The sequence below is a fragment of the Oncorhynchus nerka genome, linkage group LG19 (assembly GCF_034236695.1).
Source record: "Oncorhynchus nerka isolate Pitt River linkage group LG19, Oner_Uvic_2.0, whole genome shotgun sequence".
Taxonomy (NCBI): domain Eukaryota; kingdom Metazoa; phylum Chordata; class Actinopteri; order Salmoniformes; family Salmonidae; genus Oncorhynchus; species Oncorhynchus nerka.
This window is the reverse complement of record NC_088414.1, coordinates 23,679,472-23,704,024: the sequence shown is the minus strand read 5'-3', so window position 1 is coordinate 23,704,024 and position 24,553 is coordinate 23,679,472. Positions and strand designations below refer to the sequence as shown.

At 44.8% G+C, this 24,553-nt stretch overlaps 1 protein-coding gene across 3 annotated transcripts; it reads right to left on the bottom strand.

Annotated features, from left to right (window-relative positions):
- Positions 1–22,869, bottom strand: LOC115101223 (hamartin-like). 3 transcript variants are annotated; one of them, XM_029620547.2, is made up of 22 exons: positions 22,588–22,869; positions 16,792–16,995; positions 16,521–16,624; positions 16,211–16,363; positions 15,898–16,042; positions 15,589–15,743; positions 15,373–15,446; positions 15,053–15,231; positions 14,618–14,736; positions 13,822–13,987; positions 8,872–8,987; positions 8,658–8,748; positions 8,429–8,518; positions 6,502–7,120; positions 5,867–5,910; positions 4,610–4,776; positions 4,087–4,269; positions 3,880–3,990; positions 3,591–3,713; positions 3,129–3,316; positions 2,801–2,977; positions 1–2,652 (listed from the first exon to the last, which is right to left on the bottom strand). In XM_029620547.2, the coding sequence occupies exons 2-22, from the start codon at positions 16,898–16,900 to the stop codon at positions 1,968–1,970; spliced, it is 3,798 nt and encodes a 1,265-aa protein (XP_029476407.2). In that variant the 5' UTR covers positions 16,901–16,995; positions 22,588–22,869; the 3' UTR covers positions 1–1,967. The 3 variants fall into 3 exon arrangements, with proteins under 3 accessions (XP_029476407.2, XP_029476406.2, XP_029476405.2); XM_029620546.2 differs by having other exon boundaries at positions 22,610–22,869; XM_029620545.2 differs by lacking the exon at positions 22,588–22,869 and adding an exon at positions 22,250–22,336.
- Positions 22,870–24,553: the final 1,684 nt, after the last annotated feature.

Below are 24,553 nucleotides of genomic sequence, written 5' to 3'. Positions count from 1 at the left end.
TGTAGTGCAAAACATTGAAGACGATTTTTATTGTTCACAGTTAAACGCAAGCAACTGCTTTTTAAGAACTTTGTTTTTTCAAAATCTCCAGCTCCAAAAGGAATCCCAGGTCAAGCTTTCCATTCAGTCCACGCTTGATTGTACCTTCTATCTTCTTGGGTTTGTTGTAGCCCCTACTACTATACTGTTGGCATTAAAGTGGATTGTTGAACATGCTTTAGATAGCAAGGCAGAGGGAATAACAGCTGAAGTTCACAGTGGACAACAGGATTTATGACCATTTAAAACACATGGAAGAACCCAAAAGAAAGAGGCAATTCTGACTGTCATTGGTCAGTAGTAGGACCAATAAGAATCAATTGGCAGAGACTTGTTTTTTTCTTTTCAGACTCACTGTAGCTATGACAAGAGGATGACACATGCAAACCTTTTATACAGCAATCAGCCCTTTTGAGAGACACCCAGATACCGAACTAGAAGAGGAGCAGTTGGTGAGGTCATTGAGTCATTTTGAGAGACACACAGACACCGAACTAGAATAGGAGCACTTGGTGAGGTCAATGAGTCATTTTGAGAGACACCCAGATACCGAACTAGAAGAGGAGCACTTGGTGAGGTCAATGAGTCATTTTGAGAGACACACAGATACCGAACTAGAATAGGAGCACTTGGTGAGGTCAATGAGTCATTTTGAGAGACACACAGATACCGAACTAGAATAGGAGCACTTGGTGAGGTCAATGAGTCATTTTAAGAGACACACAGATACCGAACTAGAATAGGAGCACTTGGTGAGGTCAATGAGTCATTTTGAGAGACACACAGATACCGAACTAGAATAGGAGCACTTGGTGAGGTCAATGAGTCATTTTGAGAGACACACAGATACCGAACTAGAATAGGAGCACTTGGTGAGGTCAATGAGTCATTTTGAAATGGTTGTATTCTGTATCTGGTAAATGTTTGGCACTGTCTTTCTGTACACTTTCAGTTAGTGAACATAAACAGAAAATACTGCTGCACACAGGTTGATGTACTGCAAATGATTTGTCAGAATTAACATAACAAGTCTGATTTAAAGTCAGGATAAGTGGTTATCAGCCACATTAGTTGCAGAAAGTTACAAGTACTTTAAGTATCATTTTTTTCACTACTCATAAAAAAAACACATTTCTAAATGATTGCAACGTGACTCAAACATACACTTGCATGCATGCATACACTCTCCCTCTTCAACACATACTAAAGGTCATTTCTGTCAGGAACATAATGAAACCAGCATGGGGGAGGAGAAAAAAGCAATCCTCTTCCTATATTTTATCTACAATGAAACAGTCAAACTCCCACGTTCCTCCCCAAGCATAGCAGAGGAGTTGGACTCATTGACAACAATCTCATACTTGGCACAGCTACTCCCCAAGCCTTGAGGATCACACCACCCCGACCCACCTCCTTCACACATCATCAGTACAGGTGCTCAAAACAATAGCCAACCAAAACCAGGCTTTCATAACCATCCCTTTCTCACACTCTACAAGACTAATACATACGAATGAAAAGGCCCTCATACTTTTCTTAGTGTTTTATACTTGTTTTGAACCCAATATGGCGTATTCTTATAACTTCAAACAACAAATTTGGAACTAGGGTCTCTATTTATATGAAATTGTTTCCGGAAAAAAATAACTCTCAGCTGTCTAAGTATATAAAATGCCTAAGTATAACTGCAGTCAGACCAGATAGATAATGTGGTCGATGCTGGTAGATTGTAAAATGACCTTATTTAAACCTTCCTTCATTCCCATCTTTACATCTGGGATTAAATCAATCAGTGGTTTAAATCCTGTTGTCCACTTGAGGGAATGGGATAACACTGAATTTAACAGAGCTTTGTCTTCAACTCTTACGGTTCTACTGCTTGTAGCTCTTGCTCCAGACAACCTCTTCTCTCGCAGTTTGGTGTCTCTTTAACTGTGCTCTTGTTGTGTTTCGTTGTAGTCCATGATCCTAAATTGCTGTTGCTGTCTGGGTTGTGCTTCGCTGGCCATTGCCCCTCCCCTTGCTCCTCCCATTTCCCTCGTAGGACTCTCCTGCTTGATAGCCCTTTGCCTGGTTTCAGGTGGGTGCTCCTTGGCAGGCACAGTGAGAGGGGCCCCTACTATAGAGGCAGGGACAAGGGTAGGGGCAGGGGTAGGGACAGGGGCAGAGACAGGACATGTCAGAGCATTCCCCAGTGGGGGAAATAAGGGCTCCACACACAGCTCAGTCTTCAAGCCCTGTGAAAGGCCGGCCAGGTGGGGGGGCTCCTCTTCACACTGGCTTTCGCTCTTGTTCCGGAACAGCTCCCGCGCCCTCATGCCCAGGAAGCTGTTGGCGCTGGGGTAGGAGCCAACGGTGAGGGGGACGGCGTCAGGGGGCAGCAGGGTGGCGGCCAGCGGGGCATGGGGACGGGAAGAGGGCTCCACAAGGAGAGGCGGGGGGATGTCCTGGGTGCTGCTGGCAGAGTTGACAGGGGGAGCTTTAGGTGGGTTGTTCGCCTTTGGTTGCCCTGGCAATAAAGTGCTGCCGTTGCCCCGTGGGGACTGATATGGTCTGCTGTCATCAGACCACTCATTGGTCCCCAATGTGACAGGTCCATCTGGTTCCATGATACTGCCATTACCATAGCGACAGAGGAAAACATGGAGGGTGATTACTTTAATATACATTTGGCTTCCAATGGCACAAATACACATTTCTGCATGTGAATTCACAGCAATAAACTGTTAGTTACATTTTCTTATTTTGACAGCCATCTTACCAAGAGTCTATAGGAGGACCAGGATCGGTACTGCTGCCCCCTGCTGCTGAGGGTGTGGCAAGACAGGCATGACCCTCCATCTCTAGTCTGCTGTAGAGGTGCAGCAGCTCCGTTTGCAGGAGCTGCGTCGCTCTCCTCTGGGCCTGGTACCTGCTCTCTGACGCCTGCAGCTCGCCCCTGCACAGACCGATGGATATGTTCATATCACACACTTACAGAGACAAGCTGCTATGCTAACACAGACATTTGTACAGAAAAACACAATCCAACTGCTTTGATGCAAATAAGTCTGAGGCCTTTTCCACCTCTAAACCCAGAGCGCACATACTTGGCCTGGCCCTTGACATCCTCCAGGAACTTCTTCTGCTCCACGATGAGGTGTTCCTTCTTGGTGAGCTGAGTCTCCAGCTCGCCCACTCTCTGCTGCGCTGCCTCCAGCTTCTGGCCCTGCTGCAGCAGGCTCTGCCTCAGCCGCTCAACCTCCTTCCCCCAGGACGCCTGCACCATCTGGGCCTCCTGCAGGGATAGCGAGATGGTGGTGGCGACAGGGGACTGTAAAACTAGTTTGGTATCTATAAGTTGTTGGTCTTTTCCAAATACATACGTATGGGAACAGACCTCAGACAACTTTTACTACAATGGAACACAATATGGAAGACAGGTATTCTCTCATGGTGCTTACAGAAAGAGAAATCCATAGCAACATTTCACTGATTCAGATTCGACACATGCTCTACTATCGAGTCGGTTATTTTTTCCCCCCCCGTCGGTGGCCCTTGGCCCCCCCTACCTTGGTGTTGTCTGATCCCGTGTGCTGCTGCTGCAGTACATCCAGCTTGTGGGCCTCCCCCAGGAGCAGCAGCTGCTTGTTCAGGAAACTCATCTGCTGCTGGGTGCTCTCACTGGTGCTCAGCTGAAGAACACACATAACCAATCAGAAGGGAGACAAACCCCACAAAGCCCTCTGTTTGGTTGATTTATGGAAACCAAAACACCAAGCTTCTTAGTCCTTTAATCTATGCACATAAAGACCGATACTTTACAGAGCAGAGCAAGTAGAGCAAGGTGAAGTGCCTCACCTTGATGGTCATCTGGTTGAGAAGGTGCCCCGTGTGACACACCTGGTTGTTGGCTCTCTGTAGATCTGCCTCCAGGTCATTCATCTTCTTCTGATACTCATTCAACAGACTCTGGAGAGGACATTCCAGAGCAGAGATAATTCAACACAGTGCATGGAAGACTTGATATACGGTATTCTGTGTGTGTAAATGTGGTCGTGCGTCTACCTGCAGTTCCTGGTTCTTGGTGTAGTAGTCGTCCCGGCCCTGTTGTAGCTGGCGGACCTGGCTGTGTAGTCTGGTGACCACGGTCTCTCGGTCGTCCCACAGCTGTCTGCAGCGCTGCTGCTCCACCTGCAGACTCTCCTTCAGAGTCACCACGTCCACACTCTGCAGGTTCAGCTGGTCCTTCTGCAGGCAGACACACAAAACAGGGAGCCAGGATGACACACCACTCACTGTTTCTGAAGTAATCTACAATGTCATGTGATTGAATAAAAACAGTTTTTTTCTCTCCACCATATGCAACACAGAGGAAAACCTACAATACTCTACTGAACCCTCACATGCATGTGTGAGTGAGTACAACCAAGTCGGCGAGTGAAATGGGTCAAGAGCAGGCGCCTGCTTCTTTCGGATTTTTTGAATGGTAACCGCTTTGGCAGTCAGGGCGGTTGGAATCTCCAAACAGATTTGCGCTGGTTCTGAGAAGCTACGGGACAAATCCAGGGAAGGGAGGAGCGTTCATTACCATGGCGTTGTTCTGCTCTTCCAGTGCAGTGGCGTTGATGACGCGGCGCAGTAGACGTCGGTTACGGACGGCGTGCTGCTCCCTCTTGTAGCGCTCGTACAGCAGCTGGCTGTGCAGCAGGAGCAGCTGGCTACGCAACGTGTGCAGCTCGTCCAACGGAGCAGAGCCTGGGGCAGGGAGGACAGGCACACAGAGGGTTAATGACCAGGAAAATGGTGTGGTCATAGACAGATAAATCAGGATAATAGACTATTTACACGGAGTGTACCAAACATTACGAACACTTAATATTGAGTTGCTCGATTGTATTTCGGAACTTATTTCTGATTATTCCTACTCACAGTTCCATCTCTCCCTCTACTGTTATTATGGGCTAAAATATCTTGGACATTGATTATTCATCCTCTTTTATTAAAACTGTATGACTAGTGCACTCTATGTAGTCAAACTAACAGAGGAAAGAGGGGACTGAGTAGGTGTACATAAAATAAGCTGCCAGATAACATTATGAGAATTTTACACCGAGGCCTCAGTCATTCCGGGAGCTCTTTGGTGGAGTTGACTTCACAATCACTTATATATTACTTCTATAAGTTGTATAACCAGGGGATCTTATTCAATTCCAATATTTGGCAAGCGGAGAGGGAGTTTTGGCCCAGACAAGGCTGTTATACAGTGATCAGCAGCTGGAGATGGTTAAGACAGAGCCCCTTCTACCCATCCAGAGAGGATCGGATTCTCATATAGCATCATGTGAACTCTGCTTGTCTTTATTATTGCTATTCTACCTCCAAGGTACTTAATGAGTCCAGGTTTTTTTCCAGGATCCAGGAAAAGGGGCTTAGCTGGATGCCGTGTTTTTGGAATATTTTATTTTAAAAAATTCTCCATGACTGTCCAAGCTTTTACTTTGGTGATTGTTAGTTCTCAAAGATGATAGAGAATATTTTTTTCCCATATCCTTTCTACATACTTTATATCAGGTTTTAGTTGTTTAAGTTTACTGAAAGCGTTTCCATCCCGAAAATGTATAATAATAAAATAAATGTTTCAGAAGCCCACCAAAGGATTTCAATGGCAGAAAAGTGTGAGCATACTGTCAAATGCCCTCTGTTTCTGCATGATGTAGGAAAACTACATTGTAGTCATTGTATGGTAAACACATCATGAGGCCTAAATAGCCTGAAAGCTTTCAGAGATCCCCTGTTGCACTAGCTAGTCCAGTGTTCCTGCAGTGCTCTGGTGCTGGTTCTATACCTCCAAAATGTGTCCAGTCAGCTGACTTGCTTGGCAAAGGTAATCTGTAAGAGAAAAGAAAAGGGGCAGCTCAACAGGGGCAGCATTGGGACAGTACATCAGACCCCATAGAAAAAAGACCCGAATGGTAGATCCCAGCCTTCTCGACCCATCTGGGCTTGGACACACTTGTGTGTAGGGTCTCTGTCCCAGTGAATTACATCCCTCAAACAGGGCATGGTCAGCTATTCATCTTTGGGGAAGATACTAAAGAGGTGGGGGGGGGAACGTGCAAAGCCAGATCGTTCTGTACAGAACGCCAACTCTGCTGACACGGTCTCTGCTGTTGTATTATTGGTTTAGGAGCGAGGACTGTGTGTGTGTGTGTAGGAGGGGAGTGGAGTGTGTCAGACAAAGCATGTAGTTCTCCACTGAGCATTTCCTGTGGGCTAGGGCAGTGGACTGGAAAGAACCCAGCGAGGTTCACATCACATACACTCCGTCTTCCCCTTGCGTCCAACACATACAGCACACAGAAACCCATGTTCTTTGACTAGGTACTAAGACAACCCATTAATGGTTTTGATAGAGACCGATTGGCATAAAGTTGATCAGACAGTTGTGACCGGATAGATATTAAAAGCTGGGCCCCTCACCTCTTGAGCACCTTGTCGTGGGTGTCGCTGCCCTGCTGAACAAGGTGATCTAGCACCTCCAGGGGGGAAGCAGTCACCATCCCCTCACCCTCCTCCAGTCCCTCCTGCTGCTGGCACATCCTCTCCAGGGCAGCTCTGCCCCGGGCTTCCGACGTCCTCCTCCCAACGAAGAGGGATGCAGCCCGGGGCAGAGCCAGGTCAAACAGGACCTCGTAGGGCAGGGAGGGGTTCTTTATTGGGCGGCTTGGCGAGAAAAGGCCACTGAACTTGGCCACCTCGTCCTCCAGGGCAGAGAGGCTCTGGTGGAGAGGGTGTTGGATGGGGCTGAAAGGACACACGGATTCAATAGACCAGGACTGGTCCAGGGCCGAGCCCCTACTACTGTCCCCACCTCCACCAATAGCCCCCTGGGCATTCTCCAGTGCATTGTCCGAGGTCGACACAGCATTGTGGGGGTCCTGGGGCGGCACGGGGACGCCCAGTGGGGGGTTGGGCAGGGGCTTCTCCTGGGTACCTGTCAGGGTCTCTGTGGTGCGGTAGAACGGGGAGTCAAAGACCCTCAGGCCGGCCAAGTCCTGCATGTCCTCCGTGATTTTCAGGAGCTCCTCTGAGATGGCAGCTGGTGAGTTTTTGGAGAAGTAAAACGGGAGACATGAGGCTTGTAGTGGAACAGGCTTTTGAGTCATTGGTGACTAATTTCTATGAAATGTACACACACACAAAAGTATATGGACACAGCTTCAAATTAGTGGATTCGGCTAGTTCAGCCACACCCGTTACTGACAGGTGTATAAAATCGAGCACACAGGCACGCAATCTCCATAGACCAACATTGGCAATAGAATGGCCTCACTGAAGAGCTTAGTGACTTTCAACATGACACCGTCATAGGATGCCACCTTTCCAACAGGTCAGTTCGTCAAATGTCTGCCCTGCTAGAGCTGCCCCGGTCAACTGTAAGTGCCGTTATTGTGAAGTGGAAACATCTAGAGGCAACAACGGCTCAGCCGCAAATTTGTTGGCCACACAAGCTCACAGAACGGGACCGCCGAGTGCTGAAGCGTGTAAAAATGGTCTGTCCTTGGTTGCAACACACACACACCGAGTTCTAAACGGCATCTGGAAGCAACGTCAGCACAAGAACTGTTCGTTGGGAGCTTCATGAAATGGGTTTCCATGGCCGAGCAGACACACACAAGCCAAGCGTCAGCTGGAGTGGTGTAAAGCTTGGACTCTGGAGCAGTGAAAACACGTTCTCTGGAGTGTTGAATAACTGTTCACCATCTGGCAGTCCAACAGACCAATCTGGGTTTGGCAGATGCCAGGAGAACGCTACCTTCCCCAATGCATAGTGCCAACTGTCAAGTTTGGTGGAGGAGGAATAATGGTCTGGGGCTGTTTATCCAGACCCCTTAGTTCCGGTAAAGAAAAATCTTAGCGCTACAGCACACAATGACATTCTAGAAGATTGGACTCTGGAGCAACTTGGTAACAAAAGTTTGGGGAAGGTTCTTTTCAGTTTCATGACAATTCCCCTGTGCACGAAGCGAGTTCCAAACAGAAATAGTTTGTCGAGTTTGGTGTGGAAGAACTTGACTGGCCTGCACAGAGTCCTGACCTTGGCTGCTTCTACAGGGTGGCCCCATCGAACATGGGGCCACCCATGAATTGGAATGCTGCCTGCAAGCCAGGCCTAATATCAGTGCCCGACCTCATGACTGAATGGAAGCAAGTCCCCGCAGCAATGTCCCAACATCTAGTGGAAAGCCTTCCCATAAGAGTGGAGGCTGTTATAGCAGCAAGGGGGGACGAGCAGTGTCCACATACTTTTGGTCATGTAGTGTATATGGTTCACTCTCATTCAACTGAAATGTTATGTCAACCTCATTTAGACCAGCTCACTCCCATTCTCAATCCTTGTACTCACTCTCTTCCCTCTCCTTCTCTGTCCTCTGCTGACGCTCCTGCTCCTTCATAAAGACTGACAGCGTCTTGGAAACGGTCTCACCACCATCATCTAGTATGCAAAAGACAGCCAATAAACATTGTTTTATGTAAAACAGAGAACATGGACTGACAATGTTTAAAAACCAAGGACTTTGCAAAAAGCATACAAATTGTAATATCCCTTTCCACATTTTTTCATGACGACTGACCTCTGTTGATGACTTCTCCCCCCATTTCAGGATCTCCGATTGGTTTCTGCCTCACCAGGCTGGGTTTGGCTGCTTCTACAGGGTGACCATCCTGAAAATGAACAGTTGTGTTATTCAGAAGTTTTTATTTAACAAGGAAGTCCTCCCAAGTTATCTACTTACTACACTACAAAAGGCCAGAATTCCCATTGTGGGAATTGATGTCATACTGTACCTTCTGTGGTGGACTGGTGGTGTTGGAGAGCAGGGGAGCAGGGATAGGGAAATCAGGGGGGGTGTGGGGCGGGGAAGAGGTGGCAGGAGTGCTGGAGGCAGGCGTGCCTTTGCCACCTGCTGACAGAACCCAGCAATTAGAAGAAAATACCAACCAACATGTCAGCTAGGATTAAACACTAGAACTGTTAAAACAGTCATTTTCACTGCGCATTAATATATATATTTTTTTAACACTGTCATTTTTTAAGTTCCCCTCCATCCTGGACTTTTCCTGAATAAGTCTACATACGGTCAGTGTTAGAATATGAATAAAGTTAGAACCAGTTTTAGGAGGGCATGCAATTTTTATTAAATGGTTTTCCCACGTTGACCCTCCTAAAAAAAAAAGTTACAAATAAAATAGGTCCTGCTCAGCTCCTTGTTCCAACAGTTGAAAAGTGCCCAGCTGATAATCGGCCCGTTAACGGCCTCGAAACTGAACAGAAACTACAACGAAAATAATTTCACACATAACAGATGAAAAATAAAGTATGATGGGGGAGAATGGGTGAGGTGATGGGAGAGAGAAAGCGAACAATGCCTAATTATGTAATCACCAATTGTGAATGAAGAACAGGGCGGGCCATTCTATTGTATTGAGCCATTGAAAAAACACTGAACAAAAATAAAAACGCAACATGTTACAATAAAGACTTTACTGAGTTACAGTTCATATGAAAGGAAATCAGTCAATTGACAAATTCATTGGGCCCTAATCTATGGATTTCACATGAATAAGAAACACAGATATGCATGTTTTTTTTTTTAAAGTAGGGGCGTAAATGAGAAAACCAGTCAGTATCTGGTGTGACCACCATTTGCCTCATGCAGCTCATCTCCTTCGCATAGAGTTGATCAGGCTGTTGATTGTGGCCTGTGGAATGTTGTCCCAGTCCTCTTCAAATGGCTGTGTGAAGTTGCTGGATATTGGCGGGAACAGGAACACGCTGTCGTACACGTCGATCCAGAGCATCCCAAACATGGTCAATGGGTGACATGTCTGGTGAGTATGCCAGGCCATGCAATAACTAACATTTCCAGCTTCCAGGAATTCTATACAGATCCTTGAAATTGGGTTATGCATGATCATGCTGAAACATGTGATGGCGGCAGATGAATGGCACAACAATGGGCCTCGGGATCTTGTCATGTGCATTGATTTTTATGTATTTGTTGTCCGTAGCTTATCCCTGCCCAGATCACAACCTCACCATGGGGCACTCGGGTTCACAACGTTGACATCAGCAAACCGCTGGCCCACATGATGCCATTCACGCTGCCACAGTTGATAACCGGGATTCATCTGTGAAGCGCATACTTCACCCACGTGCCACCGGCGGTGAGCCTTAGCCCACTGAAGTTGGTTGTGATGCCGAACTGCAGTCAGGTAAAGACCCTGGTTAGGATGATGAGCACGCAGATGAGTTTCCCTGAGACGGTTTCTGACAGTTTGTACAGAAATTCTTTGATTGGGCAAACAGTTTCCTCAGCTGTCCGGGTGGCTGGTCTCTGACGATCCGCAGGTGAAGAAAGCCAGATGTGAAGGTCCTGGGCTGGCATGGTTATATGTGGTCTGCGCTTGTGAGGCCGGTTGGATATACTGCCAAATTCTCTAAAACAACATTGGGAGGCAGCTTATGGAAAATAAATGAATATTCAATCCTTTGGACCGTGCATTTTGGTGTATTTTATTTCTAAAAAAACAAGTGTTACCGTGTTCCAACACATATGCTTTCAAGTTGTAACAAAACGCAGTCCACAGAAATGTTTTATTGAACACCTGATTAAAACTGTTTACTTTTTACATAATCCTACTGTATTACTTGGAAAAAAAAAAAAAAAAAAAGAGGCCCAGCGGTTCTAGTGTTAATAACAAAAAATCCCCCCCTATCAAATCTATTTAAAGCACACGTGGTAATATGCCCTTTTAGACTATTCCAGCTTTAAATCGGTTTAATAGAGAAACTGGTTCCACAACACATTTTTGAAGTGTAAAGAGACATTTTTGGTATCAAATCTGACATTCCCAAGCCACTTCGAGGTAGTGTGGGACACTTCTTCACCACATTACCCCCGCTGACTGGTACAGTGTAAAGGCAATTGCTTTCCAATGCCAGTCTATTTCTATGGTGCAGACACGCATAAAGTGTGAAGGTCGCTAATTTAAGAGTACTGTCTAACAAAACAGAGGGTGTTATTTAATGGAAACCTCTCCAACATAATCCAGGTAGAGTCTGGAATTCCCCAGGGCAGCCGTCTAGGCCCCTTACTTTTTTCAAACTTAACTAAATACATACCACTGGCATTGAGTAAATCGAGTGTGTCTATGTATGTAGATTACTACACAGCGAGTGAAATCACTGGAACACTTAAGAGCTGCAGTTAGTTTTAGAATGAGTGGCAAGGAATATGTTAAACCTAAATATTTAAAAAATAAAAGCATTGTATTTGGGACAAATCATTCACTAAACCACAACAATCTTGTAATATATCATTTGGAAATTGAGCAAGATGAGGTGACTGAACCACTTGGAGTAACCCTGGATTGTGTACTGTCATGGTCAAAACATGTTGATACAACAGTACCAGAGATGGGGAGAAGTCTGTCCATATAAAGCCCTACTCTGCCTTTATCGAGGCAGGACCAACAGGCTCTAGTCGTGTGGTCAGGTGGCACAAAGAGGGACCTCGGAAAATTACAATTGGCTCAGAACAGGGCAGCATGGCTAGCCCTTAAATGTACACGGAAAGCTAACAATAATATACATTTAAAATCTCTCATGGCTCAAAGTGGCAGAGACTTCATCACTACTTGTTTTTGTAAGAAGTGTTGACATGCTGAATCCACTGAGGTGTCTGTATAAACTACAAGCACACAGCCATGCATACCCCACAAGACATGCCACCAGAGGTCTCTTCATAATCCCCAAGTCCAGAACAGACTATGGGAGGCACACAGTACTACATAGAGCCATGACTACATGGAACTCTATTCCACATCAGGTAACTGATGCAAGCAGTAGAATCAGATTTTTTTTTTTTTAAACATAAAAATATACCTTATGGAAAAGCGGGGACTGTGGACACACACGGATGTTGTATTGTAAATATGTGATCGTGGAGTATTTTATTTGACCTTTAACTAGATAAGAACAAATTATTATTTTCAATGACGGCCTAGGAACAGTAGGTTAACTGCGTTGTTCAGGGGCAGAACGACAGATTTTTACCTCGTCAGCTCTGGGATTCGATCTTGCAACCTTCCGGTTACTAGTCCAATGCTCTAACCACTAGGCTACCCGCCACCCTATAGTAGTGGCCTGAGGGGTACACATTACATGTATTGGGTAAAGTGTTAAGAAATGTCGTAATATTTTAACCTTTATAACTGCCTTAACGTTGCAGGATCCCAGGAAGAGTAGGTGCTGCCATGGCAGGAACTAATGGGGATCCTTAATAAACCCCAGGAAGAGTAGGTGCTGCCATGGCAGGAACTAATGGGGATCCTTAATAAACCCCAGGAAGAGTAGGTGCTGCCATGGCAGGAACTAATGGGGATCCTTAATAAACCCCAAGAAGAGTAGGTGCTGCCATGGCAGGAACTAATGGGGATCCTTAATAAACCCCAGGAAGAGTAGGTGCTGCCATGGCAGGAACTAATGAGGATCCTTAATAAACCCCAGGAAGAGTAGGTGATGCCATGGCAGGAACTAATGAGGATCCTTAATAAACCCCAGGAAGAGTAGGTGATGCCATGGCAGGAACTAATGAGGATCCTTAATAAACCCCAGGAAGAGTAGGTGCTGCCATGGCAGGAACTAATGGGGATCCATAATTAAAACCGAGGAAGAGTAGGTGCTGCCTTGGCAGGAACTAATGGGGATCCTTAACAAACCCCAGGAAGAGTAGGTGCTGCCTTGGCAGGAACTAATGGGGATCCTTAATAAACCCCAGGAAGAGTAGGTGCTGCCATGGCAGGAACTAATGGGGATCCTTAATCAATACAAATAGTGTAAACAGAAAAGACAGATCGTACGTCATAGTATAAAGCTGTAAAGACGCATGTTGGGATCATTTTCTACAGCATATCATACAAATCAATATTGTTTATTCAATCTATATCAATCCCACAACACTTAATTCAGTCAAGGGAACCATTAGTTATCGATCTGATAAAGATGAGCAAAAAAATAAATACTGAGCCATTTTGTATGCAAAAAAAGGGGGGTAAATTATATTTTATGCCAACACAACTGCTCAGAGAAATATTTTGTAGTCAAACTTATTGGCACCCCTGTTTTCAACACACCCTGCGAGGGTAAAGACAGACCGTTTCTCAAATCTTTTATGAGATTGGAGAACACATTGGGAGGGATATTAGACTATTGGTCCTGCAGGGGCCCTTGTTAAGGTCAACAGCATCATGAACTTTACCAAGTAGCCAAAAAGCTGGTTCTCTCTGTCAGGACGATGACACTTGGCCGCAAGTGAATCTTTCAACAAGACAATCATCCCAAGCACTAATCAAAATCCATGTTTAGTCTCCAGACTTGAACCCCATTGTAAACCTGTGGTTTGAATTGAAGAGGGCAGTCCATAAGAACAGATGAAGGATATCAAGGATCTGGAAAGATTCTGTATGGAGGAATGGTCTAAGATCCCTCCCAATGTGTACTCATATCTAATAAAACATTTATCGCAAGGGGAGGGTGTTAGTTTACTGAAAGCAGGAGAGGCAATCATTTCAAGCCATATATTTTGTATTACGGTACTTGTTAAACAAAACAAAAAGTGCATACAAAATAGCTCAGTATTTGTATTATTTATTTTAGTATTTGTTGCTCTTCATCAAGGGTACAAATAATAATGGACCTGACTATGTTGTAATAGTTGAATGATCCCTTGTCACCTGATGTGCTGTGGACACGGGGGCCTGGGAGGTGAGAGGCACTATGGGAGAGCTCTTGGTTGGGTGACATGCCCCTAGAGGAAGGGGGAGAGGCCATGCCACACTGGGAGGAAGGGCTCCAAAGTTCCTTCACCCCACAGGTGGAGTCAGGTTCACAGCTAGAGTTCTATAGGAAGACATTCACAATGTTACAGGTTAAGTGATAATTACACTGAAATGTTTGATAATGACAGATGTAGTATACAATTGTATCTGTAAATTAGGTTAGTGTTTCCCAGGATCTCAGTTTCCTACCGACGAATCCTCAGACAACACCAGAACCCCCTGCGTGGGTGGTTCACAAAGAGAGGGACAGACAGTGTCGCCAGGGCAACCAGCTCCTGTGACAGACCATAGTAGAGTGGCAGGGCGGGGGCATGTTTTCTGCTTTCTAAGGCCTGACACCACCGCCCGCGCCGATGATTCAAAGCCCCACCCACCCACTCTGAAGCGCTCCCTCCCACCACTCCTCTCTGAAATAAAGGGGGCGATTCACAGGCCCGGAGAGGGTGGGGGGTACAGTGAGATTAGGGACAATTGACTAACCAGCATCTGACACAGCCAATATATCAAGTGTAAACAAACTCTGCAAACCAAGAAGTGAATTAGAGAAGAAGCAGCAGATAGCAGTGGCTACCCACTCAGGCTGGCAGTCTCCAACAAATCCTGTTTCCATCTAGGGACTAATCTGGACACAATTACTATAGGTCAGTGCAGTGAAATGTTGTGCAACAGAAATGCTGTGTGACTGTGTTACCTGACTTCTGGAGGTCTGGGGGCTGCGATACAAGGACTGTGTCCCTGGGAGAGGGGCCAGGGACAGGGGAGGTGGCAGTGGCTGGCGGGGGGTAGAGAAAGGGGTTGAAGAGGAGCTTCCTGTGGGGAGGAGAGGAAAATAATCAAATCAGTCTGACTCACTGACTACCATATCCATGTGTTAAATCTTCCATTCATTCACCATTATTATCAACAACACCATCACCTCATGACAAGTCATAATTACAATCCAACTAATGCGTCTGGCAGCCAAACAACATTAGACACATTTCAGATGATTAATAGTCTGAGCATTCACATGACTCAGAAAAACAGAACACATTTTAGACATGACCAATGAACAGTGAGAACACCAATCAAACTTATGACATTCCTATCCACCAATGGGAGGTGAGGGAGGGGGGTGTGTTCTCACCATAGCTGTTGTGGAAGTCTGTGTAGGGGCTGGAGACGGACTCTTGTGGCCGAAGCTCCGGGTGGGGGTAGAAGTTCCCGGGCATGGTCGCATAGCCCTCCTCACACGACGCCTCCTTGGGGTCCAGAGACACTTTGGCACACTCTATAACGATGTCATGAATCTCAAACTTTTTCCACCTGCAGAGGTCCAGCATGGTCAATCACATTGAGGAAAACTATGTAATAATATTAATCTGTCAGCAGATAAGCTCTTTTTTTGGTTGACAGAATATGGTGCAAAAACAAGTGAGTGAAGCTGGAGAGCTGTGATTGACTGACCTGGTGGGATCAAGCTCATGGTCTTTAGTTCCAGTCACTAGTTCTGGATGTATACGGACATGTTCCAGCATTGGCTGTAAAAAAAATACATAAAAAAAATATTGGGGAAAACACAAAGGATTAGATCAATTTCTATGGGTAGAACATCTTCCTGAAGCCAAAATCAATAGAATAAAAATCTAAATTAAAGATTGCTCAAAATCTCAACTCTTTCACCTTCACCACTTCCTCAAAGGTGTCCACGTTCTCCTTCATGTTGTAGTGGGAGCGCAGGTAGGACACAAAGTTGCAGGGGTACATGCCGTAGAGACGGTGGAAGAGCGAGTAGATACTGGCGTGTAGGTGGATGAGGTACACCTCAGAGATGTGCCCTGGGGGAAGCAAGAGTAACATGATGTCAGGTCAGAGGCAGTGTGAACAAAAACAGTCCATCTAAAACCATGCCTGGCTCTCAACCATTTCCAATATTTTTATTGTCTTCTATCTTAATAAAATAGCTCCTCTGAGGCTTTTCTCAGGGATTACCTGGGTTCTTCAGGTTCCAGGAAGCTAGGCGACCAAAGATGTCAAAGAACTCATACAGGTGTTGTTTGCCAGCGTGGGGGATCATGGGGAGGAGAGTGATCAACACCAGGACTCCAGTTATGAGAACCACCACGTCTAAATCCGTCTGTACACAACAGGAAGAAAAACATTCAACATTAGCATACATATGAAAGATGTCCAGGACACTCAATTTAATAAGCTTGTGCTACCAAGTTTAAAAAAAAAAAGTTTTTTAACAAAAGCAGTCTATATAGGAGACCTCTGTGGCCAATGGCCCATCTTTCCCTCTTACCTTGAGGCATTTAAGCAGTGAGAGAAGCAGCGGGTAGCGGGCGATCTTGTGGATCCAGGACGGCTGCTTGCGGACCACATGGCCTAGCAGGGTGAGGGTAGGCAGCCGGCAGGCCTGTTTGGTCATACACTCGTTCATCTTGTCCAGTAGGTGCTGTGGTGGGTAAATGAAAAACATTGAGCTATAAGACAATCATATGTATTCATTGTTTCACAATGCATGAGTTGAAGTTATTGAATTAACATCTGATGAAAAATGGGGTTACAGTCTCTTGCAATATAAGGTGATGGTGGGGTTCGGCAGAACTCACCTTATCATGTGGCTCTCTGACTGAGGAGAGAATATGAATGGCCTGGGCCGAATTAGTCTCCAGGAAGTAGTCCACCAGTCCATTCAGCAGCATGGCCCCTCGCTCTGCACAGAGAGGAGGGAATAATTAACATAGTCCTAACATCCACATTATGGTCCACAATATGGCTGCATAATTTAAATGACCAGAGCCCTCTAATACAATCAGAGTACAGGATAAAAGGTTGACTGACCAAGTCCAAAAACAACTTATTAAAAAGCCAAGTTCTCACCAGTGCTGAGATGCTCATTGATAAGGCCTTTAATCTCCTCCAGTTGGTGGATGTCAGAGGACTCCAGGAGAGGGAGGAGGTCCCCTACGTTGGGCTGCTCTCTCGCCATGGTGACAGTGGTGGAGGGGGAGGTGGTGGTGTCTCTCACAGTGTCCTGCCTGGAGGGCTCCCTGAGCCTCCGGCCAATACAGTCTCCAGGCACCACTACAGGACAGGGCAAGCAACAGGACAGGGTCAAACCTGACTCAACACAAGTCAGAGAACTTCAGTGATATGGAGGTTATTAGATACAACTTCACACTGCCGGGATTCTAGAAAAGCATCAATTGTATTAACATATGATTATGACCCTTGTAAAGCCTAATCTAAAAAAAAAGTCACAGCGCACAGACAATTAAGGAAAATAGCAATGTTATTAATGACACTTATCCTACTGTAGCTAGATACATAATGGTATTATTAGGCTTGTTACAATGCATCTCCTAATTGCTAAGGGTATATACATAAAATATAAGGCCACCGATAGGTACACAGTGTGCCTAGCACAATAGTTTCAAAGCAGTGAAACACTGATAAATTTCTCGGACCCCACTTGGCCCAATGGAACAGACAAAAACACAATCTTAGTCATCTCTGTGCCCACAACTTAAACAACCATGCTTAATACAAGTCAGAGAAAATAATCTCCTCTCCAGCTAACAGCGGTTTGTCATAATATTCTGAGCGTTCACAGAATCTCTCTCCGTCTCAGTGACTCAACCTTTCAAAGGAAAAGAGGCATCCAAATCTCCAGCTGACAAGTGGGCATAAATAATTATGATAGGCAGGTCAATATCACCCGGATGTCAATCACCCATGGTCCCTGGTGGGTAGGACAGTTGGGCCAGTAACCTAAAAGGTTGCTAGATCGAATCCCCGAGCTGACAAGGTACAAATCTGTCATTCTGCCCCTGAGCAAGGCAGTTAACCCACTGTTCCCCGGGCACTGAAGATGTGGATGTCGATTAAGGCAGCCACCGCACCTCTGATTCAGAGGGGTTGGGTTAAATGCGGAAGACACAATTCAGTTGTACCTTGAACCTAGTCCCATTCCAATGCCTAGCCTATTTCTGACACTCCATCTTGAAACTAGGCTACTCCGTTTGAATCTTTATGGTGTCAGTGTGTGGCCCTGCTGAGAAGAAAGGTTGACAGGCAGGCACAGCTGTTAGCCTATAGACTACTCTGTTACTGAGGCTCTCCCCCACTAGTCTCCCAATGTATCAATTAGCTCCTTGGTCTTAGCATTGGTCTAGGATTTTAATATTTGTTTGACTTTACTAGGAAAGTCAATTAAGAACAAATTATTATTTATGTTGGCCTACACCGGCCAATGCAGGGCCAATTGTGCACCGCCCTATGGGACTCCCAATCACAGCCGGTTGTGATAAAGCCTGGATTTGAACCAGGGTGTCTGTAGTGACGCCTCTAGCACTGAGATGCAGTGCCTTAGACCGCTGCACCACTCGGGAGCCTAACGGGTGTGTTGAATTGAATTAGGGTGTTTTCAGTCAGTGGCACAACCAGGAACAACCCTCGGAGTGACCTCAAGCAGCAGCAGCTCTGGAGAACACAAAGAGCCTTTATGCAGCCCCATGCACTTCCATGTAAACACTGGAAATTACATTTGGCTGTGTGCAAGCCGTTAAGCGCCACCCTCATTCTCTCACAAATCATTTCACAAACAAAATCCATTTGAAGCCTTAGGCTAGATCTATGGACTCAACTGGACTAGGATTTTATAATAATTCTGTCATTGATCCCTAGTCCTAACCACAATCTGCAACAATGGACCTGATTTTTTAAAATGTCACCTTTATTTAACCAGGTAGGAGAGTTGAGAACAAGTTCTCATTTACAACTGCGACCTGGCCAAGAAAGCAAAGCAGTGTGACAAAAACAACACCGAGTTACACATGGCATAAACAAACGTACAGTCAATAACACAATAGAAAAATCTCTATACAGTGTTTGCAAATGAAGTAAGGAGGTAAAGCAATAAATAGGCCATAGTGGCGAAGTAATTACAATTTACACTGGAGTAATATGTGCAGATGAGGATGTGCAAGTAGATATACTGGAGTGCAAAAGAGCAGAAAAACTAAAACAAATATGGGGATGAGGTAGGTAGTTGGTTGGATGGGCCATTTACAGATTGGCTGTGTACAGCTGCAGCGATCGGTAAGCTGCTCAGGTCGCAGTGTTGGGTGGTATATGGGGCTTTGGTGACAAAATGGATGGCATTGTGATAGCCTACATCCAAGTTGCTGAGTAGAGTGTTGGAGGCCATTTTGTAAATGACGTCGCCGAAGTCAAGGATCGGTAGGATAGTCAGTTTTACGAGGGTGTGTTTGGCAGCATGAGTGAAGGAGGCTTTGTTGTGGAATAGGAAGCCGATTCTGTTTAATTTTGGATAGGACATGCTTAATGAGAGTCTGGAAGGAGAGTTTACAGTCTAGCCAGACACCTAGGTATTTGTAGTTGTCCACATATTCTAAGTCAGAACCGTCCAGAGCAGTGATGCTAGTCGGGCGGGTGCAGGCAGTGATCGGTTGAAGAGGATGCATTTAATTTTACTAGCATTTAAGAGCAGTTGGAGGCCATCGGAAGGAATGTTGAATGGCATTGTAGCTCGTCTGGAGGTTTGTTAACAGTGTCCAAAGAAGGGCCAGATGTATATAGACTAGAGGTCGACCGATTATGATTTTTCAACGCCGACACCGATTATTGGAGGACCAAAAAAAGCCGATACCGATTAAATCGGCCAATGTTTTTTTATTTGTAATAATGACAATTACAACCATACTGAATGAACACTTATTTTAACTTAATATAATACATCAATACCATCAATTTAGCCTCAAATAAATAATGAAACATGTTCAATTTGGTTTAAATCATGCAAAAATAAAGTGTTGGAGAAGAAAGTAAAAGTGCAATATGTGCTATGTAAGAAAGCTAACGTTTCAGTTCCTTGCTCAGAACATGAGAACATATGAAAGCTGGTGGTTCCTTTTAACATGAGTCTTCAATATTCCCAGGTAAGAAGTTTTAAGTTGTAGTTATTATAGGACTATTTCCTTCTATACCATTTGTATTTCATTAACATTTGAGTATTGGATGTTCTTATAGGCACTTTAGTATTGCCAGTGTAACAGTATAGCTTCCGTCCCTCTCCTCGCTCCTCCCTGGGCTCGAACCAGGAACACAACAGCCACCCTCGAAGCAGCGTTACCAATGCAGAGCAAGGGGAACAAACACTCCAAGTCTAAGAGTGAGTGACGTTTGAAATGCTATTAGCGTGCACCACGGTAACTAGCTAGCCATTTCACATCGGCTTGAAGTCATAAGCAGCGCAATGCTTGACTGACAAGGAAGAGCTGCTGGCAAAACGCACAAAAGTGCTGTTTGAATGAATGCTTACGAGCCTGTGGCTGCCTACCACCGCTCAGTCAGATACTTGTATGCTCAGTCAGATTATATGCCATGCAGGACACGCTAGATAAACTAGTAATATCAACAACCATGTGTAGTTAACTAGTGATTATGATTGACTTTTATAAGATAAGTTTAATGCTAGCCAGCAACTTACCTTGGCTTACTGCATTCGCGTAACAGGCAGTCTCCTTGTGGAGTGCAACGAGAGGCAGGTGGTTATAGCATTGGACTAGTTAACTGTAAGGTTGCAAGAACGGTTCCCCCGAGCTGACAAGGTGAAAATCTGTCGTTCTGCCCCTGAACAGTTAGCAGTTAGCAGTTAGCCCACCGTTCCGAGGCCGTCATTGAAAATAAGTATGTGTTCTTAACTGACTTGCCTAGTTAAATAAAGATTAAATAAGTGTAAAAACAGGAAATCTGCCAAATCGGTGTCCAAAAATACTGATTTCCGATTGTTATGAAAACTTAGGCCCTAATTAATAGGCCATTCCGATTAATCGGTCAACCTCTAATACAGAATGGCGTCGTCTGCGTAGAGGTGGATCAAGGAATCACCCGCTGCAAGAGCGACATCAATGATGTATACAGAGAAGAGTCGGCCTGAGAATTGAACCCTGTGGCACCCCCATAGAGACTGCCAGAGGTTCGGACAACAGGCCCACCGATTTGACACACTGAACTATATTTGAGAAGTAGTTAGTGAACCAGACGAGGCAGTCATTAGAGAAACCACGGTTGAAGAGTCTGCCAATAAGAATACGGGGATTGACCGAGTCGAAAGCCTTGGCCAGGTCGATGAAGACGGCTGCACAGTACTATCTTTCATCGATGGCAGTCATGATATCGGTTAGGACCTTGAGAGTGGCTGAGGTCCACCCGTGACCAGCTCGGAAACTGGATTTGCATAGCGGAGAAGGTACGGTGAGATTTTAAATGATCAGTGATCTGTTTGTTCACTTGGCTTTCGAAGAATTTAGAAAAGGCAGGGCAGGATAGATATAAGTCTGTAACAGTTTGGGTCTAAAGTGTCTCCCCCTTTGAAGAGGGGGATGACTGCGGCCGCTTTCCAATCTTGAGGAATCTCAGACGATACGAAAGAAAGGATGAACAGACTAGTAATAGGAGTTGCAACAATGGCAGCGGATAATTTTAGGAAGAGAGGGTCCAGGTTGTCTAGCCCAGCTGATTTGTACGGGTCCAGGCTTTGCAGCTTTCTTAGAACATCAGCTGTCTGGATTTGGGTGAAGGAGAAGCAGGGGGGGCTTGGGCCAGTTTATGCAGGGGGTGGACTTTACAGTGTCCTAAAACTTTTTGTAATTAGTGCTGCAGGATGCAAATTTCTGTTTGAAAAAGCTATCCTTTGCTTTCCTAACTGACTGTGTATATTGGTTCCTGACTTCCCTGAAAAGTTGCATTGCTCAGGAACTATTTGATGCTAGTGCTCAGGAAGGAGGATAATGAGTTAATCTATTGCACTAAATAGCCAACTGCAAAGGGACACCCTATCTAGCCTAGTAATGCAACTTGTATCATAATTTAGAGGTGTATAGTAGCTAGATACCAAATACACTATGATATTCCTTTTTATTTACGGTTGCATATGATGATGAATTACCTATGGCCATCTAGTTATAAGTAGGAATGTGCTGTAATATCAAATGCAATGAGATATAACGTTAGCTAGCTAAATTAGTACCTATGACGCCTACGCCCCAAGCTTTTCTCAAAATGTGATACTGAAAGCAGCTGCAAGATTGCAAGAAGTTGCAGCTGAATACAACAAATATATCTAGCTAGGGAACGTTACATCATTCACCTGTAACGGGCCATGTAAAAATCAATCTGCAGTCAAAAGCAAGTAGCCAAGAATCCTCAACTACAGTATCGAGGAGTTAAGTATTATTGGCTAAACGCTAGCTAGTTGCGTCGCCAGCAAGCAGACTACTGTAGCTAGCTAACGTTATCTGGAATGACCACTTACTGTCGTAAACAACTCAGGGGGAACAATGGGAAGGGCTCGGTTTGTTGTATCCGAGTATCTTACATTAGTTCATCTTGGCAAGCTGAAAACGATTTCAACAGATGCATGTTCATGAAAGTAGCTAACTAGCTATGACTCAAACCATTATTGTCATCGTCTACAGAAATAGAATTAACGTTAGCTGACAATCCAAAAAAAAGTCATTATAAACAACTACGGCGAAGGGAAACAAAACATGCATTTGACAGTCATGAAAGAACATCAGAAACACATAATTACCCACGCCTTATATTAATGACATTTTAACATCTGAAATTCACCATTATATATTTAAGTACCTCAATACATGGACCTGTTTACCTGTCAGAGTCGCTGCACTCCACAGGGCGCCGCCATCTTGAACACCTCACAGCCCCTTCCTCTGCAAGCAGCCTCCGCTGACTCGCACGCAAAGTAATCCCTGAGACATTCAGTCTCTGCAGTTGCACACTGCCTAGTCTATTTATCTAAATAACGCTACAGCTACGCTTATTCAAATTGTTCCATTCTGCTGTAATCATATTTTAGTGCACCAAACGACTAATTTCCTCACTCTACGAGAAATGAAGCATTGTTTTTCTCAGGTGGAGGGATGAGTTTATATGTAATGCGTTTTCGCGTGACTCAGGTAGTGAGCGCATGCGCTCAAAAGAATGGACACATTAGGCGTTATCTGTAGCACTATATTGAATAACTCCAATATCATATCCCATACTCGCCTCACAAATTGAAATATGCAACACAGAAATATTTTCGCTGATGGTGTTATTAACCTACATAGGCATATTTATACAGATCAAACATTACCCAACATAAACCAAGCATTCCACTCAAAGCAGTTTTAACTACTTTTTGGGGCCCATCATTAGGATTTCATTGACTACAGTTACTACAGATATGATTAAAAAAGACTTGTGAACATCAATCTAATTCAGGAGTTCCCAACCTATTTCACACAGGGTCCCCTATTTCACAACCAAAAAAATAGCTGGAAAGAGAGAAGACATGGTTTTATGTTTAACTAGGCAAGTCAGTTAAGAACAAATTCTTATTTACAATGACAGCCTACCAGGGAACAGTAGGTTAACTGCCTTGTTCAGGGGGAGAAGGGCAGATTTTTATCTTGTCAGCTCTGGAATTCAATCCAGGAACCTTTTGGTTACTGGCACAACGCTCTAACCACTAGGCTACCTGCCGCCCGTAAACCATGCCTCCCCTCTTTCTATTAGCTTTTTATACACACTTCATTTTATTAACTAAATTGTGTCCTGAAAAGTGCAAAGTAGAGTTTGTTTCTGCAGTCCACACGTGTTATGGAACGAACAATGGCAGTATGAGATGACAGGTAGCCTAGCAGTTAGAGCTTTGGGCCAGTGATCGAAAGGGCGCTAGTTTGCAATATCCTAGCCGACAAGGTGAAAACTCTTTTGAGCTGCTCTTGGCCCTTTGAGCAACGCACATAATCCAAATTGCTTCAGGTAGACTCTGGCTTTGACCACACTGGGATATGTATAATACATATATGTGTGATGTAGGAAAAACATAAGCAACCACAAACATTTTGGCTTGTAACCGTTGGGCAAGTAACCAAAAGGTTACCGGTTCAAAACCTGGTGCTGACAAGATGAAACAAATATGTCACTGTGCCCTTGAGCAAGGCATTAAACCCCAATTGCTCCAGGGGTGGTGGACAATGGGGACCCTGGCTGTGACCCCACTCTCTTTTGGTATCTCTGGGGGAGTTGGGATATGCAAGAAAGACATTATCCACTACACAATTATGTGTAACAAGACAAATGTAAGCACCCCCCAAATTATTATCATCATCTTAGGTACATTTCTATTGTGGGGCCGTAATTGGATGACTTTTATTTTGATAGCGGATGCTGTTGAACCGGGACTGACCACAGGCACAACAGTCTCTTGCACTGACTCCCTGCATTTTACACACATGCACTCCCTCACATAAGCACGAACATACACACACCACATGAATGCTGCAACTGGACACCTATTTATTTTACAACAATATGTCTATTTAATATTGCACAATCTATTACACAATTCCCTGGCACGTGTAAATATCTTACTTCAATTCGTTTGAGTGCCTTCTTGTATTATATTTGAGCTAATTTTAATCCTATTTCTATCCATTGAGCTTTAATTTTTTGTACTCTTTTATTCACTTAATTAGTCTACTATTCTACTGTTGTTGCATTGTCAAGAGGTAAAGATGCAAGTAAGCATTTCGTTGCACTGTGTATT